Consider the following 15,220-nt stretch of genomic DNA (forward strand, 5'->3'; position numbering starts at 1 on the left):
TGGGCACAAATTCGATGTGGCAAGATGGTCCAGAATTTCTGAGATGTCCAGTCGAGAACTGGCCAATCGAAAGAGTGTGTGATGGGGAAGTCCCTGACTTGACTTACTCGAGGACAGGGTCAGTTAAGTGCACTGTGGTTGACAAAGCACTGATAGACATAGATAAATTCAATGATTACAGCAAATTAATTAATGTCACATCTAGAGTGCTGAATGTATTCAAGGCCAAATCTCTCTTAAAACTGTTTAAAACACCAGATTGTTGTGAAATGGAGGAGGCGGAGCTTTTTTGGGTCCGTTTAGCACAGAAATCACTAGATAGGAATTGGCGCACAAGGTACCAACGGCTGGGGTTTAATTTACGAGCAGATGGAATAATTACAGTAGGATCTAGGATTAAAACATGGCTTAAGGACAACTGGAACAGAGACGAGTATATCCTTTTACCATCACAAGACGCATTCACTAAATTGTATGTGCAATATTTACATGATCGTGATCATTCTGGGGTGGAGAGCACTTTGGCCAAGTTGCAAGCCAAATATTGGGTACCGAGAGCAAGGAAAATCATCAAAGCTATTAAAGCTAAATGTATAATGTGTCGAAGAATAGATAAAGTCTGTGAAGGTCAAACCATGGGCGAAATCCCTGAAGAAAGGCTGAAACCTTCTCTCCATTTTACAATACTTCTGTGGACTTGTTTGGACCTATGTATGTTAAGGATGTAGTAAAGAAAAGGACCAAGCTAAAGGTGTATGGCGTGCTGTTCAACTGCCTTGCTAGTAGAGCGATATATATAGATTTGGCCGAAGGTTACGACAAAAACAGTTTTTTTTAAAGGTATTTAGAAGATTTGTAGCTTTAAGAGGGTTCCCCAAAACTGTATATTCTGATAGAGGGACACAGTTGGTTGCCGCTAACAAGCAATTGGACAGCATGTCAGCTTCAGGAGACGAAATGGCTTCTGAACTGTTGAATTTTAGTGTAAAGGGAGGTACTGTCTGGAAATTCACAAAAAGTGCCAATAGTCCTTGGCAAAATGGTTGTGCAGAAGCTCTCATCAAGTCTGTCAAACGTTGTATCCAGATAGCAGTTGGTGAGAATGTACTGTCATATGGAGAGTTACAGACTGTGTTGTTTGAAATTGCAAACTTGATTAATGAGCGCCCTATTGGAATGAAACCAGGTTATGATATAGATAGGAGCTAATATCTTTCTCCGAACGATCTGTTATTAGGTCGTTGAAGTGCTGATGCCCCTGGAAGTGCATGGGATCTGGACAGTAATTTCAGTCAAAGATATGTATATCTGAGCAAGGTTGTAGATTGTTTTTGGAGGAAATGGATTAGAGATTGCTTTCCCACCCTAATGGTTAGAAGTAAACTATATTTCTTCATATCCTTCAAGCATATTTCCTTGGCTATCTTTTTACAATGAGATCTCGTAGTTCTATTTAAGTTTTCCTCTCTCAACATCATTTGGTCATTATCCACTTCATCCAGTCCGTTCAACAGTTTATAAACCTGTATTAAATCTCCTCTTTCTCTTCTTTGTTCCAAGGTAAGCAAATTAATTTCTTTTAATCTCTCCTTATAGGTCATTTCTTCCAATTCCGGAACCATTTTTGTTGCCATTCTCTACAATCTCTCCAACTTCCTTATATGCTTCTCTTTATAAAGAAACCAAACCACTGCAGCATATTCCAGTCTTGGTCTAATTACCGTACTAATTAATTTCTTCATCATATCTTTATCCATATAATGGAAGGCTAATCCAATATTTTTTTTCATCAAATTATACGTTTCTCTAAACATCTTACCAATATGAGCCTCAAACTGCCCATGGTCTTGTATTATCACTCCCAAATCCTTTTCCTTTTCCACCTTTTTCAACACTACTTCTTCACCCATCTTATATGACCCTCTTGGCCGTCTTCCACTCTTCCCCATCTCCATCACATGACTTTTGCTCAGATTAAATTCCATTTGCCACCTCTTGCTCCACTCCCAAATCTTATCCAAATCTGCCTGTAAAATTTCACAATCTTCTTCACTCTTCACACACCTACACAACTTCGCATCATCCGCAAACAAATTAATATAACTGTTTACTCCCTCTGGCATGTCATTAATATATACAATTAAAAGTATTGGTGCCAGCACTGAGCCTTGTGGGACTCCACTCTCCACCACCAACCAGTCCGACTTTGCATCCCTTATTACCGTTCTCATCTTCCTCCATCTCAAGTAGTTTTACATCCACTTTAACACTTTTCCTTTCAGTCCTCCATAAATCTCTAATTTCCATAGCAGTCTCATGTGAGGTACCTTGTCAAAAGCTTTCTTTAAATCCATATATACACTAATAGGGTGGAGCGTTTTTTAACTTTTTTTGAAATTCATTTGTGGCTAGTGTGGAAAAGGTGCCAAATGATGAGAAAAAAATGGTGTTAAAAGCATTTTTCTCTAGGACAGTATCTTCTGTCCCCGCCATCTCATCAAAGTTGGAGAAATAAGGGTCTAAAATGGGTAAACTTCACATAATACCCCATTTTTACAACTTATTATGAAATGCTTGTGGCTAGTGTGCAATATTGTTTTCGAGTTGCATATTAATAGCATACTAAATATGGAAGCTGTACAAATATATCTTCTGTGTAAAATTTCATCGAGATCAGTTAATATCTTCTGTTCCCGCCACGTCACTTTTAAATATTTAGTAATTATATTTATTTTTTATATTGCAAGGGATGTCAGTTCGAAGAATACTACAAAGGAAAATTACAAAATCGCTAAAATCTACTGATAAAAGTACAGAGGATCACTTTAGCTGCATAACACACACACACACACAGTTACTAGCCTCCCTTAAATGGAGGGGACTTACCCAGCAAACAAATCTACGTCGTCACCACGTGACGGTCACGTGGCGCTGTTGTTGTAGGGACGTTATATTTCTACGTGAATTTCACGTAGATGTGTCGACACGAATCGACGTGGAAAGAACGTCGAAATGCACGTGAAAAAGTCCCTTGAATTCCACTTGTGGAGCACTTTACTTTATTCTCCCCATATATATATATATATATATATATATATATATATATATATATATATATATATATATATATATATATATATATATATATATATATATATATATATATATATATATATATATATATATATATATATATATATATATATATATATATATATATATATATATATATATATATATATATATATATATATATATATATATATATATATATATATATATATATATATATATATATATATATATATATATATATATATATATATATATATATATATATATATATATATATATATATATATATATATATATATATATATATATATATATATATATATATATATATATATATATATATATATATATATATATATATATATATATATATATATATATATATATATATATATATATATATATATATATATATATATATATATATATATATATATATATATATATATATATATATATATATATATATATATATATATATATATATATATATATATATATATATATATATATATATATATATATATATATATATATATATATATATATATATATATATATATATATATATATATATATATATATATATATATATATATATATATATATATATATATAATTGTCATGGAAATAAAAAGTCTATACTTGAAATGAGAAATTTATTTTAGCAAAAAAAGTACCATTCAGGAGATGAAGACTACATGGGAAGGAGAATGATGGACATGGAGTTGCAGGGCAGGCACCGGTGAGGGAGACCCTGCTGCGCTGGCAGGACGAAGTGAAGGGGGGCATCAGGGAGAGGCAGCTGGAGGAGGAGATGGTGGTGGACCGGAAATGTCAACAGAGGAAGAAGAAGACTGCAGCCATGGCATCTTCTCGTTTCAACTGCGGCTAGTCAGAGGAATTTGATGACTCTTCTACAAAATGCTCACGTCTCTTTTGCTCAGGTTCCTGCGGGAAGAAGCAGTTTACTCAGCACACGCGACACTGCAGCCACAAGATTTGTGAGACATATATATATATATATATATATATATATATATATATATATATATATATATATATATATATATATATATATATATATATATATATATATATATATATATATATATATATATATATATATATATATATATATATATATATATATATATATATATATATATATATATATATATATATATATATATATATATATATATATATATATATATATATATATATATATATATATATATATATATATATATATATATATATATATATATATATATATATATATATATATATATATATATATATATATATATATATATATATATATATATATATATATATATATATATATATATATATATATATATATATATATATATATATATATATATATATATATATATATATATATATATATATATATATATATATATATATATATATATATATATATATATATATATATATATATATATATATATATATATATATATATATATATATATATATATATATATATATATATATATATATATATATATATATATATATATATATATATATATATATATATATATATATATATATATATATATATATATATATATATATATATATATATATATATATATATATATATATATATATATATATATATATATATATATATATATATATATATATATATATATATATATATATATATATATATATATATATATATATATATATATATATATATATATATATATATATATATATATATATATATATATATATATATATATATATATATATATATATATATATATATATATATATATATATATATATATATATATATATATATATATATATATATATATATATATATATATATATATATATATATATATATATATATATATATATATATATATATATATATATATATATATATATATATATATATATATATATATATATATATATATATATATATATATATATATATATATATATATATATATATATATATATATATATATATATATATATATATATATATATATATATATATATATATATATATATATATATATATATATATATATATATATATATATATATATATATATATATATATATATATATATATATATATATATATATATATATATATATATATATATATATATATATATATATATATATATATATATATATATATATATATATATATATATATATATATATATATATATATATATATATATATATATATATATATATATATATATATATATATATATATATATATATATATATATATATATATATATATATATATATATATATATATATATATATATATATATATATATATATATATATATATATATATAAATATATATATATATATATATATATATATATATATATATATATATATATATATATATATATATATATATATATATATATATATATATATATATATATATATATATATATATATATATATATATATATATATATATATATATATATATATATATATATATATATATATATATATATATATATATATATATATATATATATATATATATATATATATATATATATATATATATATATATATATATATATATATATATATATATATATAAGGAGCTGCGGTTGTGTGTGTGTGTGTTCACTAATTTTAAAAATAAAGACTTCTTACTAAGTTGAGAGGGAATAGCAAAACTGGAGAAATGAGGATCAGAACTCACCTTGTATTTTTGGCCACCTTTCCTCTTAGGAGCATGCTTCAGGGCCTCACTAATTTGATGCTCCACTGCAGAGGTTTTTGCTTCTTTGTAGGTTCTCATGCATGCTCCTTTGGGTAAAGAAACCAAAGCATATGAATGTCAGACAAATTTTTGTTTTAGTGTCAAGCATAGGACACACTATTTTCATAACATTACTACATATACTGCTTTGAGTCAGATGAAAACAAGCAATTCTGCACACTTACTGATGATAACTTTGCAGATGGGAAGATCACTAAATGGTAGCTTCCCTTTCTTTCCTTTGAGGCTGTAAAACGACCACACGGAATTAGTTCCAAGCTTTTAAAATCCTCCGGACAGCATCGCCAAGGCTGTGCCCTCCAAAAGATGACAAATACAGTGTCTGCAACAAATAATAGTAGGACCATAAATACAAGAAGATATGATTCTTCAAGACAAAAATAATCTTATATCAATATTCAAAATATCATGAAACTTTCTCATATTCAAATTTATACATTTTTATTTTACCAAATTCCTTTTGAAAGATTGATCAGCCAATTTAGAGTTTAGGTCATCCAGTTCCTCCAAGCTGCTTACTGGAGCTGGCAGTACATCCTCCACATCATCCCCTAGCCCACTGGAAGAAGACTGTAGGCAGCTTAACATCAGCCGCTGGTTTTCCTGGATTGTCTTGAAGTTTGCCATTACAGCGCTCTTGAACTCTGCATCAGGAAGAAAGATTTTCAGTCACAAAGTAATATTTCTAGAAGGTTGATTGTTACTGTCACTGGCAGACTATGAAAAAAAATGCAAGTTTTAATTTTTAAATACACTTAATACGTAAACAATGAAGGCATGCTCTACCTGCAAACTCTGTCTGTGAAACAGGTACAAGTTCTGTTGCACCTCGGTCTGATGAAGCTGTCAGAAATTTAATGTGTATAAGCACCTTGTGTGTGTGTGTGTGTGTGTGTGTGTGTGTGTGTGTGTGTGTGTGTGTGTGTGTGTGTGTGTGTGTGTGTGTGTGTGTGTGTTTCTGTTAATTTCATATATCAGCATTGCAGTTTAGGTCTACCCTGAGATGAGGTGAATGAAAATAAATCACTTTGTATAATCATAAGGATATGGATTTCGTTTACATATCATACAAATTAAAATTACCTGATGTGTATTTTTTTTTCAAATCTTGTGCGTTAACATGTATTATTTCTGAGGACCGTGATGAGGATCTGGTTTTGAAGGATGCATCAGACCATTCTGTAGGGAAAATGGTAATAAAAATAATAGTGGAACTTATATAACTACTATGGTGAAAGTTTCCCCAAAGACAGAAATTTGTAAATACAAGCTTTGTTGTCATACATACCTGGGGAGGAAAATCTTTCATGAACAACTGAGTTTTTGGTATGATGCGAGCTTGTTTTGGAAAGTCCAACTGAAAGGTAATTGGGTACAAATTCACTGTATGTTGTGGTTCTTAACTCATGGAATTGTGAACATATTCGCACACATACTGGCAAAAGTTTCGTGCAATATAGAAAAAAAAACATGCTTACCATTTAGGTGAGGAGATTGTGGCAGAACAGCTACAGATGGAGTGTGGGAGAACTCAGGATTATCGCCTTCATCTGTATAAGTTTACGAGCATACTAGTCATTTTGAGTTTGTCTTGTTGTCATAATGAATTAATTAAGGACACATATATGAACAAACCATTCTGTTCAATTGCCAGCATAAGCTATTACAAACCAAAGAATATAATAACGTATAAGAAAAATCTTACCATCAGCTTCATCTGAGAAGTCATATCTAGCAGGCTTTTTGGTAACTCTGCTTTTTGGACCTTCAGGTTCTGTTTCAACATTTGACGTAACCTCTGCTCTCCTGGACAGTTCCTGGGCCTTGCTGTAGGTTTCTGTGGCGCAAAAAAAATTTACGTATGTAGTTTAAATTTTCATACATGGCATTACAAGCATAAAATTATTCAGATGTTAATAATAATTTACACCTGTCATACCTGCAGATGAAAAATCCTTATCTCGTATGAATTCCATTTTTCTTTATCTGGGATTTCTTCCTTTTTCACCTTGGCTGCAGCACCTGCCCTTGGAGGCCAGTAACAAAACAGACCCTGAAATTAAAAGATTAGCACACTGTTAATATCAACGATGCATATACAAAACCAAGATTTATATTTCAAGTACTTATATCTTAACTGTCAGAGAGTATTTGTATAACGAGCAAGATCATCTGTCTGTTACTCCTTAAACCCGTTAGCATGCACCATCAACATCTTTAAAGGGAAACTCACTTTTCTTTATGCATTATCCATGACTTGGGAACAACTTCAACTGCCTTTTCATCCAGAAACTCCACAACTACAAATGACATCTGTTAAAATATATTTAAAATTAATGATACATTTCCATGATCACAGGCAGCAAATTCTACACTGTAACCATTTAACATTCAAACTTTTCTACTTAAAAGTTTCCTCACCTGATAGTTTTCAGAATTCATGCAGTATTGCTAGGATTTTTGTGTGTCTTCCACTTCTACTATGTACCATAATTGCCTTTGTTTTTAGGTCGCTTTTTTTAATAAATTTCATATAACTTTTTGCTGTATTTATCTGATAAACTCCAATAATCTTGGAATCACATGGGTCATTAAATGCTGATTCTGTTCTGTTGTACACTCTGCACAGTATTTTCTGGTTTCCTTCATCATCTCTTTGGTGTGATAAGGCCACTGCTTCACAACAAGATGAATCATCCAAAATATATGTATTGTCAGGTTTGTTAGTGCAGATGATTTTCTTAAACTTTGCAGGTTTCATTTCACCTGGGTCATTCTCCAGTTCATGAATTCTTTTTACAACTTGTGATAAAGCATTTTTTCCTGATCTAACCATTTTCTTCAGTTTATACAGATAGTTCTCAAATGGAAATGCTGCACAGACATCCAAGCTTCCAAACCAACCAGCATCTTCTGCAAGGTGAAGCATGCTATGGACATTGTACACTAAGAACTCATTGCCATAGAGTTCCCGACCTCGTTTAACAAAATACACCAGTAGTTGGTGAGCATAGCCCTTATGCATCTGAATAAGTCTTGGTGACACAAGAATGCACAGAGCAACAGAAAGAGTCATAAAATGAGCATAAAGGTCACCTCTTAGGCTGCCTTTAAGAACAAGTTTGCCAGTATACAACAAAACTGTCTGAATTCGGTTGCCTTCCATCTGTCAATTTCAGAAGGCTTCTAGGTTTTCGTGCAAAGTTGCTGGGGACAAACTGTTGCATTTCTAAGAGTTTCTTGTTGATTTCTTCAACATGCCTCTGCGTAATCCTAGTTTCTTTTTTCCTTTTATCCATATCAGGAGTAAGCGCCTCATCACACCAAGGCAGGCTTGATGCATGTAATCTATTGGAAATGATTTTATTAGATCCACAGGAAGAGCTGTAAAAGGGGAAACCCCACAATGGTGCTCTTCTTGAATCTGGTCTCTAAATGACTCATTAGTGCGCAAGACAATATTATCAATTTCCTGATAGGTAAGCCTTCCATACCAAACTCCTTTTGTGTACACTTATCGCATCCATAGTAACCTGAATATTGTTTAGTGGCTTTAACCATTGCTCTTGCAGGGGCATCACAAACGATGCTTTTCAGTGTTACATGTATTTTAAACTCCTCATACTGAATGCCATGCTGCAGTATGTCATTCAGCTCTCTGATCGTGTCATTCAAGAAATCTAAATTGCATGGCTTTGACGATCCACACGTTAAAGCGACAGGAAAGACAGTTACTGGCTGAATCATGATAGCACACAGCACTGGCCACATGCATGTGTTTGAGCTTTTAAATAGTGGAAGGCCATCAATATTGAGGGACACTTCCAGATTTTGTGTATTTTGTTTTGTTTGTCGAGGATATTTTTCAAATTATTTTTAGTAATGATTCTTTGAGTCCCAAATAAATGTAGCTCATTCCAGATTTGTCTTCAATCTTCACATTTCTTTCAGTTTTCAATAAGGTGCGAGCAGATAAGGGTAGAGAATTATGGCCATTTGATCTTAATAGCTTTAGCAAATCATCAGCAGCATTGTGTTTTATTTGGTGTTTATTTATCCAAGATATTAGGTCACTTGAAATATTTCTTCCTTCATCTGATGACAATGAATCAGATGAATAAAAAGGATTTTCTTCAATCAAACACCATGTTTCATCACCATCCTCACTACTTTCTGTACTATGTGGTGCTACATCTTCCACAGACAAGTCCTTCGCATTTTCTGAAGAGTGAATTATATCTGCACATAAATCAACAGAATCGTTACTGTCACTGCTACGGTCTTTTGTTGAACATGTTGCAATTTTTTTTGCAAATCTTTTTCTAGCTATCCAACTTCTCTGATATTGCTTTCGTTTTTCCTTTCGATCCATTTAAAACCTGGAAATCAAAGAAATGCACTAGTTTCATACTACAGATATTAGTTACACTGAAAAAAAGTTGGGTGAGATAAAACAAATATCTTTTATGACTTAAAAAACATTAATGACGGAAGACGCATTGATTGCTGTACAGATTTAGGGTCAGCTAGTGGCCGAAGAATCTTTTGGATATCGATAAAATTCATTGGGGTGTCATTGAAGTATCTTTGAACATCATTGGTGTTCATTGGGATAACACTGGGTTAACTGAAGGCAAAGTAAGTAAAAAAATTATAGATGTTAGTCTACATGTTAACTACTTTAATTGTAATGCCCATGCATGTGTGTGTGTGTGTGTGTGTGTGTGTGTGTGTGTGTGTGTGTGTGTGTGTGTGTGTGTGTGTGTGTGTGTGTGTTCATAGTGCTTAAATACAAAACATTACCTTAAAAAAACTCGTTTACTTGAAACCAGAATGGCAGGCAGGTACAGAAGCAAGGGCAAGTACAGCTACACCAAGGATTATGGCATTCACACCCTTGGGATATGTAGTTAATTATGGTGGAAATTGTATTCTGCAGCTCCAGAGAACAGCTGATGCGTAGAATGACGTATGTGCCATCAAATGATACACTAATGTTCATTGCAGGGATCCCACTGTTTGAAGCTGTTGTCTTTGTCATTCTGTCAGTGGAAAAAAAAAAAAGACTTACAAGTTCCTGGATTCTTACTTTATAATGCCATCCTCTTATTATAGATAAAGCTACTTACTGTCTGTCAGGCCTAAAAACCTCCAATATATAAAAATTACATAATTACACCTCAGCCGCGATGTTACCAGGCCACACACAGACTACGTGACAGCTATACACTTATATAATTCCAACCGCGCACTTAAAACACCAGAATATAAGTAAACTAAGTGAAAATGTGTAACACTAAATCACACATAAAAACCACATGTGATTACACCAAAATTATGTTAGATAACAGCTAGCCAGACCACGTACGTGACGCCTCTACACACTTAAATGCTTACAAAACATGCACGCACTTAAAAAATCATTATGGCATTCACACCCTTGGGATATGTAGTTAATTATGGTGGAAATTGTATTCTGCAGCTCCAGAGAACGCTTTAAAAAGTATTACACTCCTCTAAATCACGCATGAAAACCAATTATACCACCAAAATTACGTCAGATTACAACCAGGCAACGTAAAGTACCATTATATAAGTAATCTAAGTTAAAAAGGTTTAACACTCCTGTAAATCACACATACAAAACCACTACTACACCACCAAAACTACGTTAGATTACCTCATCAGCCATGGTATAAGTTTGCGCAAGGACAGACAAACAGGTACCAATCATGTACTAGAATATGGGGCTTGCGTTAAAATATATCCTACGCACGTTAATTTCACCTCTTATATGTAACTTGCACGTCTACTTAAGCCTTGGACACTCCAGACTAAGTTAGAATGGTGAATAATGACATGGAAAGTGTAAAAATTGTGATACACGGCGTGCATTGTTAACCCACGCTGTCCCTCGCCACTACATTTTTCATCACATTTCACCTTCAACACAATTTACAGGGATGATCTGCCGCTCTACCTAATCCCTGAGCACTTAATGTCATGTGTGTAGGTGTAACAAAGGTGGGGGAAAGGTGTAAATGACGTAAAAAAGATAAAAACTCACCACATTATCCGTGGCGGGTAAGCACATGCAGCAGGCGGCGGAGGAACGTGCGGGAGAGTTGCCGCTGATCGAACACTTTACAAACTATTAATGTTTATTTCGTCATATTTATATATATTACTGTTATTCTTAGTGTTTATCACGTTTTAAATTACACTGATTTGTTTTCCGGAATTGTATTTAACGTGGAAGATCTTATATACGGGGTTCTGTGCATGCTGCGTCAGCTGAAATTTAATCCCCGGCTGGCTGGCGGGAAGAGTGCCGAGGCAGCAAATTTTAGCGTAAACACCTCCGACGCTGCTTCGTCCTTCCTTCCTATATACAGGGCCCATTGAATTATAGGGTCCCTCCACGCGCAGGACTGGGTAGCCGTGGGCGGGACCAAAGCAGCAGCAGAGCTCCCCGTGACGTCACAGAGCTTTGGTCCCGCCCACGGCTACCCAGTCCTGCGCGTGGAGGGACCCTATAATTCAATGGGCCCTGCCTATATAGAGGAGAAGCCATTATAACAGAAAGGAATAATATAATAATAATAATAATAATAATAATAATAATAATAATAATAGTAATAATACGCATGACAGGTTCTTCATATATAAATATCAATATATATATATATATATATATATATATATATATATATATATATATATATATATATATATATATATATATATATATATATATATATATATATATATATATATATATATATATATATATATATATATATATATATATATATATATATATATATATATATATATATATATATATATATATATATATATATATATATATATATATATATATATATATATATATATATATATATATATATATATATATATATATATATATATATATATATATATATATATATATATATATATATATATATATATATATATATATATATATATATATATATATATATATATATATATATATATATATATATATATATATATATATATATATATATATATATATATATATATATATATATATATATATATATATATATATATATATATATATATATATATATATATATATATATATATATATATATATATATATATATATATATATATATATATATATATATATATATATATATATATATATATATATATATATATATATATATATATATATATATATATATATATATATATATATATATATATATATATATATATATATATATATATATATATATATATATATATATATATATATATATATATATATATATATATATATATATATATATATATATATATATATATATATATATATATATATATATATATATATATATATATATATATATATATATATATATATATATATATATATATATATATATATATATATATATATATATATATATATATATATATATATATATATATATATATATATATATATATATATATATATATATATATATATATATATATATATATATATATATATATATATATATATATATATATATATATATATATATATATATATATATATATATATATATAGAGAGAGAGAGAGAGAGAGAGAGAGAGAGAGAGAGAGAGAGAGAGATCACATGCTTAAGTCAATGTTGAAATGCAACGTTATATAAACGTTCCACAACCCCATAAGATCTTTCTTATTACAGCATATTTATTAAGATCCTGTATCATCATAATTATATTGCACAAAGTATTTTAACAATATACCTAAAACAAGAAACACCTTATAGTTTTGTTAGGAGGATGACTTCCTTTGATGATCTCATCCTTCATATCCTTCATTGTTACCTTTCAAAGCGCAAGTCGATGGTGAAACGTAACGTTATGGAAACATGATCGTTACGTTCAACGACCTCAAATTTTTTTTATTTCATTACAGTACATTTAGTTAGGTCATACATCACGAGAAAACAAAGTATTAACATTCAAAGCACAAAAAGTGCATTAAACTGTTTTAGGTGGATGGCCTTCGCAACGTGGATACTACGTGGCTCTTACGTGAAAAAAAAAATTCACCTTATTTCATTACAGTATATTTAGTTAGGTCATACATCACGGGAAAACAAAATATTAACATTGAAAACACAAGACATGCCTTAAACTTTGTTAGGTGGATGGAATTCGTGACGTGGATACTACGTGGCCCTTACGTGAAATAAAAAATTCACCTTATTTTCACCATTACGTCACGTGAAAATTACGTAGTGTGTTTGCTGGGTTGAAGTTCAGAAGTATTAATGTTTTGTGATTCAGAAAATCAGTAATTCCTGACGCAATTGCATGCGATGTTCCAGATGACACAACTATGTGACCAAGGTATTCAGAGTCAGGCTCCTTGACACAAGTTATATGTTCTTCAGTTACTACTTGTTTAGCAGTCTTATTCCCTTTTTTAACCTTCGAGAGAGTTCTATCTTTTCGTCCATCAAAGAATAGGCTAACAACATTTTTTTGATCAGTCTCATCATGTTGTTTTGTTTCAACTCTCTTCTTACCTCGAGCTCGACGAATTTTACTTCGGTCAACAATTTTGGAGGCATCTTCAGGAGATATTATTCCAATATCTTTTAAAGTAGCACTAACTATACTTGCTGCAGTTCTGTCTGAAACTCGTGACCTGTCACAAGCTAATGCAACAGATGGTAGCCTAAAAAAATTAGTGCTACTTGGAGTTTTGTCTGTTCTATATTCAATTTCAGAGTTATCATCACATTCATCAGTTGTAGATGTAGCATCTGAATCTGAAAACGAAGCAAGAGTTGCAGCACCACTCATTGATGGTTCAGAGTGAGATGGACCTGCTTTGCCTTGACTTCTTTTTCTTTCCTCAGTAATTGCTTTGTCAGTTTTGCGTGGTTGCTTTGTCAATAGCTCCAATAGCCATTTTTCTGTTGGTCCTTTGATCGTTTATAAATTTTGCTTCTCGCTGTGGAACCTTTCTAGCTGCATCACATGAGCAGTTGTTTATCGCACATTTACAGGCTGCAATGTCAAAAAGTTTTAAACTGTCTTCTTTGAATACTGTTACTTTATTTATGAAGCTCGGTTTGTCTTTCCTCTTGGAGGAGTAATCCTTCATCAAACTGTTGTACTTGATGTGGTAGTTATCTAACATTGCACGAACACGCCTTGAAGAAAGAGTTGGTACAGAAGCAGACTTCCAAATATCTAGTAACTGTTCGTTGACAGAATTGGCAATGTCATCCCAAAATGGTTGC

The 15,220-nt window shown here is 30.2% G+C and overlaps 1 protein-coding gene and 1 long non-coding RNA gene across 5 annotated transcripts; both read right to left on the bottom strand.

Moving 5' to 3' along the window:
* Positions 1 to 3,720: 3,720 nt before the first annotated feature.
* Positions 3,721 to 7,992, bottom strand: LOC123500416. 4 transcript variants are annotated; one of them, XM_045249135.1, is made up of 10 exons: positions 7,852 to 7,990; positions 7,618 to 7,749; positions 7,391 to 7,462; positions 7,201 to 7,269; positions 6,996 to 7,091; positions 6,699 to 6,755; positions 6,432 to 6,556; positions 6,077 to 6,138; positions 5,832 to 5,938; positions 3,721 to 4,026 (listed from the first exon to the last, which is right to left on the bottom strand). In XM_045249135.1, exons 1-8 carry the CDS (start codon positions 7,886 to 7,888, stop codon positions 6,106 to 6,108), a joined length of 621 nt encoding a protein of 206 aa, XP_045105070.1. In that variant the 5' UTR covers positions 7,889 to 7,990; the 3' UTR covers positions 3,721 to 4,026; positions 5,832 to 5,938; positions 6,077 to 6,105. The 4 variants fall into 4 exon arrangements, with proteins under 4 accessions (XP_045105070.1, XP_045105067.1, XP_045105069.1 ...); XM_045249132.1 differs by having other exon boundaries at positions 6,363 to 6,556; XM_045249134.1 differs by lacking the exon at positions 6,699 to 6,755 and having other exon boundaries at positions 6,363 to 6,556; positions 7,852 to 7,992.
* Positions 7,993 to 8,196: 204 nt separating this feature from the next.
* LOC123500417 lies at positions 8,197 to 12,283 on the bottom strand. The gene is made up of 3 exons (XR_006673313.1): positions 11,980 to 12,283; positions 10,716 to 10,954; positions 8,197 to 8,225 (listed from the first exon to the last, which is right to left on the bottom strand). It is a non-coding gene; the product is annotated as an uncharacterized LOC123500417 (long non-coding RNA).
* Between the last annotated feature and the right edge of the window lie 2,937 nt (positions 12,284 to 15,220).

Source organism: Portunus trituberculatus, unplaced genomic scaffold (assembly GCF_017591435.1).
Source record: "Portunus trituberculatus isolate SZX2019 unplaced genomic scaffold, ASM1759143v1 PGA_scaffold_225__1_contigs__length_182313, whole genome shotgun sequence".
In the NCBI taxonomy this organism is placed as follows: Eukaryota; Metazoa; Arthropoda; class Malacostraca; order Decapoda; family Portunidae; genus Portunus; species Portunus trituberculatus.

Excerpts from the sequence above, each read along its gene's own strand:
- LOC123500416 (XM_045249132.1), bottom strand. The coding sequence starts at position 7,888 with ATGGAATTCATACGAGATAAGGATTTTTCATCTGCAG. Across the intron at positions 6,756-6,995 it reads GAAAAAAAAATACACATCAG|CTTCATCAGACCGAGGTGCA; the intron begins GTAATTTTAATT and ends AATTTCTGACAG. Across the intron at positions 6,139-6,362 it reads AATCTTTCAAAAGGAATTTG|CCTCAAAGGAAAGAAAGGGA; the intron begins GTAAAATAAAAA and ends GTCGTTTTACAG.